The sequence below is a fragment of the Lolium rigidum genome, chromosome 1 (genome assembly GCF_022539505.1).
Source record: "Lolium rigidum isolate FL_2022 chromosome 1, APGP_CSIRO_Lrig_0.1, whole genome shotgun sequence".
NCBI lineage: Eukaryota > Viridiplantae > Streptophyta > Magnoliopsida > Poales > Poaceae > Lolium > Lolium rigidum.
In genome coordinates this window covers 193,713,847-193,722,980 of record NC_061508.1, presented here as the reverse complement: position 1 = coordinate 193,722,980, position 9,134 = coordinate 193,713,847, and the positions used below count along the sequence as shown (strand labels likewise).

General features: G+C 45.0%; 1 protein-coding gene across 1 annotated transcript; it reads right to left on the bottom strand.

Moving 5' to 3' along the window:
* Positions 1–433: 433 nt before the first annotated feature.
* On the bottom strand, positions 434–8,523 carry LOC124687163 (DNA-directed RNA polymerase II subunit RPB1). Its single transcript, XM_047220982.1, has 14 exons — positions 8,393–8,523; positions 7,408–7,671; positions 6,655–6,954; positions 6,410–6,568; positions 6,162–6,323; positions 5,857–6,077; positions 5,622–5,763; positions 5,190–5,525; positions 4,814–5,100; positions 4,476–4,734; positions 1,231–4,379; positions 1,046–1,117; positions 877–936; positions 434–792 (listed from the first exon to the last, which is right to left on the bottom strand). Exons 1-14 carry the CDS (start codon positions 8,474–8,476, stop codon positions 699–701), a joined length of 5,589 nt encoding a protein of 1,862 aa, XP_047076938.1. The 5' UTR covers positions 8,477–8,523; the 3' UTR covers positions 434–698.
* Between the last annotated feature and the right edge of the window lie 611 nt (positions 8,524–9,134).

The window sequence follows — 9,134 nt, the reverse complement described above, 5'->3', positions numbered from 1 at the left end:
TTTTGCGATATGTAAAAAAAAAAATTCGGAAGACTCTGGGTCCGTTGGGAAGTTCAAGAAAAAGAGAGAGAAAATGGCTATTCTTCCTCTACAAACTCTTGACCTGAAGAGTTTTACGCCGTTTGTAAGGTCGGTAGCGTGTAAATTAAGGTGAGCCAATGTGCTTGCTCTTCTCGTAGCTAGGGTGATAAGTACGTTTATAAGAAAGTGAGGGAGTCGGCCAGTCAGGACGAGGAAGAGGACGGTAATCAGCCAAATCACACCATGTGGCGTGTACTAAGACAGTTGCAGGCTCATCTACAACCATTCATCTGTGTTCATTCTGTATGTCACCGCAGACTACAGTTTTGAAGTTGAAAATCAGTACAGACCGTGTGGAGTTTACCAGCTTAACTTCCCTAAGGCGTCGATCTCCAATAGAAATACACAACAATTGGTATAACAATTCTATCGAAATCACATCACTAAAAGATTAATTATTCTGAACAGCTCAGCTACGGCCGCCACCAACGGGCAGGCGCCACTCATCACAAGCCAACAGTTTCAGTTCCTATAGGGTGATCGTATCGTACATAACAACTCTAGAGCTACTATTAGCAGCAAAGTGAAAAGAAATACAGAGCCAGTTCCAGTGATAGTACAATAAAACAATATAGTTCTTCATCAGCCTGCCGACATTTCCTCATTGTGAGCACCTTTCAAGGAGCAATCTCGTCGTCCTTGTCAGTAGTTTGCGGCCCGGTGGATGACGGGGAGTAGCCTGGTGCAGTGGGGGAGTAGCTTGCGCTAGGGCTGCACGGTCACAAGTGTAATTGTCAGAAGAGCTAATGAATGGTGCACTTTCACCGTGGGCAGATGAGATAAACTGACGCTTACCTGTAATTTGGAGAAGTTGGGCTGTAATCTGGGCTAGGTCCTCCTGAGGTAGTGTGCGGGCTGCAAGACTCAGGAAGTGTGTTAGGAAACCCATGAATGTCAAAAGCAGCCATATCATCTTGAAGGTACTGTAGTAAAAGATAAGGATTATGAATAGAGATTGGCTCACCTGGTTGGGCTATATGACGGACTTGGTTGTGCATACGACGGTGAGGTGGGCGAGTAAGACGGTGAGGTGGGGCTGAGGAAACAGAGATGTAAGCAAAATAAGCAGATATGTATGAACAGAAACCAGAGGAGGCTATCGTTCTGACTAAAGCTACGTTTGCAGCTGCTGACAAGAATTATCAATACCTGTAGTTTGGAGAAGTTTGGCTATAAGGGCTCATCATCCTTGGGCTGCTTGGAGAGTAAGCATGTGAAGGACTGTACTTGGCCGAAGAAGGATTGTAGCTCGGTGAAGTTGGACTGTAATTCGGTGAAGTTGGGCTATAGCTGGGAGACGTCGGGCTGTAGCCGGGCGATGTAGGGCTGTATGCAGGCGATGTTGGGCTGTATGAGGGCGATGTAGGGCTGTATGAAGGAGATGTAGGGCTGTATGAAGGAGACGTGGGGCTGTATGATGGTGACGTGGGGCTGTATGAAGGAGATGTAGGACTGTATGATGGCGACGTCGGGCTATAAGATGGTGACGTTGGGCTGTAAGATGGCGACGTCGGGCTGTATGCAGGAGATGTCGGGCTATATGCTGGAGAGGTTGGGCTATAAACTGGCGATGTGGGGCTGTAGCTCGGCGATGTGGGGCTGTAGCTTGGCGATGTGGGGCTGTAGCTCGGAGATGTGGGGCTGTAGCTCGGAGATGTAGGACTGTAGCTCGGAGATGTTGGTGAGTATGATGGACTGGTCGGAGAGTATGATGGGCTAGTAGGACTGTAGGAAGGAGAGCCAGGCGTATATGATGGAGAGGTGGGACTGTAGCTGGGTGATGCAGGGCTGTATGATGGAGAAGTGGGGCTGTAACCTTGCCCTGGCCCTGGGCTGAAAACAGGAGAAGATGGACTGTAACCACCCCCAGAGGATGGGCTGTAGTTTGACGGAATAGGCGAGAACGACATGCCACCAACATACGGAGAGAACTGAGCATCTGTAATGGGGGAAGCCCTGAAATTCGGACTCAGCATTGGTGACATCATTCCTCCATCAATGTAAGGTGTCCCAGAGATGGGTGAACGCCCTGGTGTCATGCCATTCATGCCATAGTCAAGACCGTCAACATAGCTCGGGAGTTGAAGCTCAATGGCCTGCTGTAGCATCTTGTCATTCAGATACAATCCACAGCCTCCTGTACCAATAGGAGCAAGCTGGCCAACCATAATGTTCTCAGTGACACCTCTCAGGTAGTCGGATTCGGCATATACAGAAGCATCAAGCAAGATATCCACAGTTTCTTCAAAGGAACATCTCATAAGAGGCCCTGTGTCATTACGATTTATGCCGTGCCTAGTAATGGCCATCAGATGACCTCTGTATGTCATTGTATCACATAGAATGGCCAGATGCCTGTAATTCACATAAGATCCATCAAAAGATATGACCACCCTCAGCTCATCCAAGAGAGACCTGCGGACAGCCTCAATCCCAAGAACTTCAATGACTTCAATTAAATGATTACTTGTTGTCCTTGTAGCATCAACATCCTCATGACACATCACCGCCAAGAGGTTGACGCCTTCTGTATCAAGCATCCACTCGTTATCGGGTTTGAAACCTTCATTTTCCTCAAATTTATTGACCTTCCCGTATTTGATGAAGACCTTGTTAATGTCTGGAATGCCTCGAAGGGCCATCTCGGTCAACATGTTACCTTCGATCTTCTTGAGAAAGACATCATCCTCGGCAGATTCATCCTGTATTTCTCCCTTTGGAGCTTCATCATTTGTTATACGGACACGGAGGATGAGCTTATCTGCGTTATCATCATTGAATATGCATGACAAGTCATCATCAAATTCATGATTGATCTTCTCTGCGATATCAGCCATGCTCAACTTCTTATCAACCATCATCTCACGGTTCAGTTCAATACGCAGCAGCCAAGGAGAGATCTTATCCGGGTCAATATCCTCATCAGGCATCTCATAGTATGATCTGACAAATTCCACATCCTCTTCAATGATGGTTCCCAGAGGATCAGGATCGTACCATATCTCAGTGGCATGCGTCACACTACGTAGTGTAGTGTACTCCAGGGCACATTGGACATTCTTGGCCAATTCTTTCTTCTTGCCCACCTCAGGCTTCAGGAAAACAGACAGTGATGGAGTCTTTATCTTCTTGGCAACGTTAATGATCTCTCTCAACCTGGGAACACCAAGGGTAACATTCTTTGCACTGACACCAGCATAATGGAAAGTATTCAGCGTCATCTGAGTTGCTGGTTCTCCAATGGACTGTGCAGCCACACACCCAATCATTTCCCCAGGAGCTACCAAAGACTGAAGGAATCTCGATTCAATCTCACCAATGACCCATTCAAAAGATTCCTTTGTAAGCCTGTATTCTTTCAAGACCCTCTTGCTAGCAAATGTGCTACGAAGCAGGATATTGAAGAACAAAGTAGCGTTCTTCTGAGCTTCAATGCTCATTGCATCATCACCAGGGACAACCTTAAGTCTTTCTTGCAGCTTATCTATTGCTTCAACAATTTCCATCGGGTGCATGTCAGAAGGTCTTCTTAAATCAATCTTGAATGTCTTTTGAGCATTCCAGATCAGCCGCTTGAGATTCACAGGCATAGGCCATGTGTTGTCGCCAGTTGTGGTAATCTCAGTCCCAAGCTGTAAACGGTCAGCTTCTAATTTCTGAACCTCTGCCTCAAACACATTTCTGAATTCTCGAATGGTCTTCAAATCATCAACATATTCAGGCATCATGTACGTAGGCCTCCAGTTCTCATCATCCAGTTCATACCGATATACATTATCGAACTCATTCTTTTTCATCTTCAGGGAGTCCAATTTCTGTGATTCAATCCACACAGCATCCATGCCATCTTCTCCATACAAGAACTGAATGACATCACCTAAAGAATTTCTCACTGTACCATCATACTTGACCATGATGTCCTCCATAGCCTTCACAAGCCGCCGCTGAATATAGCCAGTTTCAGAAGTTTTCACGGCAGTATCAATAAGACCTTCTCTACCACCCATAGCATGGAAGAAAAATTCCTGTGGTGTTAGACCTCGAAGGTAAGAGTTCTCCACAAATCCACGGCTTTCAGGACCATAGTCATCTTTTGTGAAGTGGGGCAATGTACGATCAACAAAACCAAATGGGATCCGCTTGCCCTCAACATTCTGTTGGCCGACACAAGCAGTCATTTGTGAAATATTAATGAAACTTCCTTTCGAGCCTGCAGTGACCATAGCTTTCAAATTGTTACTCTCAGATAAACTCTTCTGAGCACTACTCCCAGCATCATCACGAGCCTTGTTAAGAACCTAGCATGGAAAAAGGATGTCAAAACAAGTCAACCAAAAAACTGATGGCTTACTCCTTCATAGATGAAAGAAGCAAACAAGGACATTCAATAGTACCTGGTTTACTCTGTTTTCAAAAGACTCCATCATTGTGCGTCCTGGCTCAGGTTCCAAACTTTTTTCTTGTGCTTGTTTAATAAGCTCCTTCACGTCATTCTTAGCTTTTCCGATAGTCTCATTAATCTTTTCCATGGTACTTGCATCTGCAATTGTATCCCCAATTCCAATACTGAACCCATTTTGCAGGAGCCAATAGTTGACCAGCCACTGTGTGTGACCCAAGAACTTCCGTGCAGCATCTGGCCCTACTTCCTCCCTGCAAACATTTAAACCAAAATTATTTAGCATAACGATCTGTACTAAAAGCTACAATGCAACTTTTACAACAAACTTACCAAATAACATGAATAAGACTTCCAGTTCCTGTCCCAAGAGTTTTTTTGCAAAGTGTACCAGACAGAAGCTCTCCCTTCTCTATCCGGACCATGGTATCACCAGGAGTAATAAATCCAGTTTCTGTTTCAGCATGCCAGGCTGAAAATCTAATCAAATTGATTAGCTTGGGGATAATCAAGTTGAAAACTTGTTTGCCAGTCCAAATTGGCCTTGGTTTCAAAATGGCAGGGGCAGGAACCTTCCCATCAAAATCTTCCCACCACATTAAGATGTTCATAAATACATCCTGGAAGAAATTTCAGAACATTTAACATTAGAAGCTACAAAACTACAGAGACAATACTATTGAAGATGTTTAAGGAGAGCATTGTTAACCTTTTCAATAAGAGTATCCCTTTTGGTGATTTTCCGACACCCAAGAAGCGTGTCCTGGACAATGCCCATAACAGGCCTATTTGCTTGAGGTGACACAATACATTTTGGCACCATCATCAGCTCTAGAACTTCAGCCCTGGTCTCAAATGACTGAGGAACATGCATATTCATTTCATCCCCATCAAAATCAGCATTGTATGGTGATGTGACAGACAAGTTTAGCCGGAAAGTTGAGTAGGGCATAATTTTAATGCGATGCCCCATAATAGACATTTTGTGAAGACTGGGTTGTCGATTGAAAAGAACAAAATCTCCATCATTGAGGTGCCTTTCAACCTGAGAAATCAAGTACAAAAGGGTGAGCTAGAACAAAAGGCGATTTTTGTGATGTCGCCATTAAAATAATAGCTGCTGCATGATGTTGGCACTAACCTTGTAGCCCAGCTCCAAATGCTGATCACTACTTTTCTTCACATAGCGTAGATCAAGCCTCTGACCATCTTCCCTGATAATGTACTTGGCACCTGTCTTCCCAGGGGGAGGGTGAGGCCCATATTCTACTAGCTCTTTCAACCTGATATGATCAGATTTAGACATAACTTGTCAAATATCAATACAGGAACCAGTGATTACATTAAGTTGCCTCAATAACATTAAATTAGTTTACCTCTCAATGTTGTATGGGGTTACAGTTTCTGGGTATGTCAGATTCAATGCAATACTCCATGGCACCCCCAACTGATCAATGTTGATATTGGGATCTGGTGTGATGACCGTACGAGCTGAGAAATCAACACGCTTCCCCATCAAGTTTCCTCTAATCCGACCTTCTTTTGCTTTCAGCCTGCTGCAAATTGACTTAATAGGCCTTCCAGAACGCTGAGTTGCCTGAATATTGCAACAAAAAATAATCAGGACAAACTGATCCATTAGGGATTAATAATATGGAAAGTGCGCTGGCAGACTACTCACCCTTGGTTGTCCAGGAAGATCATTGTCAAAGTATGTTGCGATGTGAAACTGCAACAACTGAGCAAACTCTGTTATAATATGAGCTGGTGCTCCATTTCTCTCTTGCCTCCTCAAATTCTCATTATGTCGAATTATCATCGCTAATTGATGAGTCAAATCATCCTGTAGAATCAGCAAGATATACAGTTAGTGAAAGGGTGCCCTAAGAACCAATGGTTTCGCAACAATTTTAGTAGCACTGAGCTAACCTCACTTCTGGAGGAAGTATCCATCATGACAGATGGTCTCACAGGTGGTGGAGGAATCGGAAGTACTTGAAGTATCATCCAGTCAGGTCGAGCATATTTAGCACTGAGGCCCAATAAAAGACAGTCCTCGTCACTGATACGCTTGAGAACATTAAGTACCTGCACGAACAAACCATGATGTGAACCATAAACATTAAACGAAAATTCTTAGAAATTACTGAAGCGGGTAAAGACAATGTAAATACCCTCTCGGCAGAGAGAATTTGCTTCCGCTCCACTGGCTCAGGGAGTTGATCTTGATCATCATTTTTCTTCTTTGCTGCTTTAAATTCTGCAACCATCTTCATACCATCAACTGTGATATTTGGCTGCTGAGCACCACAACCACTTCTTTTCTTTACTGGTTCATCAGTGTCCTGCTGATCCTGAGCCTCAAGTTCATCACCACCATCGCAAGTCTTTTTGCTCTTGCAAGCATCATAGATTCGTCTTAATCTGTTCTTTGGATTCTTGATTTTCAGAGCCTGCTTGAACTTGGGGTCCTCCTGCAAGATATCATTGATAAATACATGCAAAGATCAACGAACACTACCATAAACGGTTCTCACTATGATGATGTGTAGTTAACATGCAAGAACAACCTTTTCAGAGTTCATGAGAAAGCCCTAAAGCTAGCTTGTAATTAGGCTCCATGGTTCTGATTATGTTAAGACAATTATATATAAAACGGTCATTGCTAGGAGGATATATCATCAATGCAAAATATACATACAGCACGTAGTTTGTAAGCCTAAGTAGTGTGCTAGATATTCTTTGAAGTCTGAATTTAACATGTAAGTGAGAATAGGTGCAAACATTGGACAAACCTAACCATAGTGAATGGTGAGAACTAAGACTGTTATGGTTTCATCACTCAAGTTTTTCTGAAACAAACAAGAACCTAGTAAAACGCACACACATCATTAAGACACCAAACCTACAGAAGAGACTACATGTACCTCAGGCACGAGGATCTTGGAACAGTTGAAGCACACGCAGCGCATTATGGAGAGTACGGTCTTGATGAATCCAATGTGGAACATTGGCTTTGCGAGCTCAAGGTGACCAAAATGTCCTGGGCACTCGGCCATCCCAGCCATACATGTATCGCACTTGATCTTGCGGTCAATCGTACCCAAACGGGGGTCACTCAAACCCCCAGGTTTGGCCTTCCCTCTCTCCATGGTCTCTGCATGTTCTATCACCACCACTGACATTTGTCTCTGCAGAGAAGCAAAAAAGCAACACAAAGCCTGTCAAATCTGATTCTGAAAATGTTACACTCCTATCGACCAGTTAATGAGGCACTCCACCCGCCATCATCATTAGAACAAGTCATTTGAAGCAAGTAAATCAAACTTACTTTTCCGACTATGACCCCATCAAAAGCATATACTGTGAAATTGTTATGTGAAATAATTCAGAACACAATGCAAACTGGTAATCAAGACAGCAGAAAGGCTAAGCCCAAAATTATCCAAAGTTTTCATGTAACTGCAAAGTTCAACTTGACCAGATTCAATATAGTGTGTGCCCCATGTCGTGGTGGAATTGTTTGTTACATACACAGGAGTACAACTTGTGATTCACATAGAACCGTAGACTTGACAAATTACAAGCGAGTAAATTATGCTTGATTATATATTTTGTACATACATGTAGTTCTATTTGGTTGTGGACACACTATTTCCCCGAGCTAGCAAAGCAGCGACTCAACCAATCAAATCTCTTGGTAATTTACAATGGCATCAGTTCTATCTGTCCTCGGGAAGTTTGCTACCCAAACAAGACAAATTCTAGCTAAGCAAACCACCAGTACACCATGACATGGATCCAGAGTCCCGAACTAGCCACAGCCCAGTCAAACCCTCCCGCTAGTTCCAACTCCACACAGAGAGAAGAGAAACCAATTCACAGAGGCGAGGCGGGCGGTGGAGGTATTACGATTTCATCCGGGCTGAGGATGCCGAACTGCACGCACTGCACCTTGGCCACCTCGGCCGGCGAGTAAGGGAACCTCGCGTCCATCTCAACTCAACCCCACGGCGCCGCCGCCGCCTAGGGTTTGGGTCTCAGATCGGGCCGCCGCCCACCCGGCGCCCCACCCGCGAGCGAGCGCGCGCGCCGCTGCCCTGGGAGCGTCGGCCAGTCCCTCTCCCTGTCGGGAGGCGCGCTCGGCTAGAATCGATCTCGAGCGGGATCGATCCGAGCCTCCTCTTCCGATGCGGAGGGGAAAGGGGATCCGGAGAGGGTGCGTCTAAGAAAGAGGAGACGGGCAGGGGGTAGGGCTGTATTTATAGACGTATCGTGCGCCGGGCGGGCTTATCGTGCGCCGGTGGGCGCGTGGACTCGTGAGGGCGGTGTATGGGTTCGTGGAGGAGTGGGAGAGGCGGTGTATGTGGACCGGGTGCGGGGAGGGGAAGAGGGAACCGTCTCTGGTGCAGATTGGGCCCAGCGTTGGATTGGATGGAACCGCCTATCCGTGAACGGTAGGGATTGGGATTGTGTCCGGTCAACGCGCAAGGGGAGGAGAGCTTCGTGGTCGTGAACTCGTCTTCGCTATTATGGGCCGTACTTGTGTTAACTAATTTCTTTACCTAAAAAAATGATTTCTTAAGGTTTTTTTAATAGGCTAACTAATTTCTTATTTGTTCTAATTTAAAAATCTCAATTTAACAAAAAATAA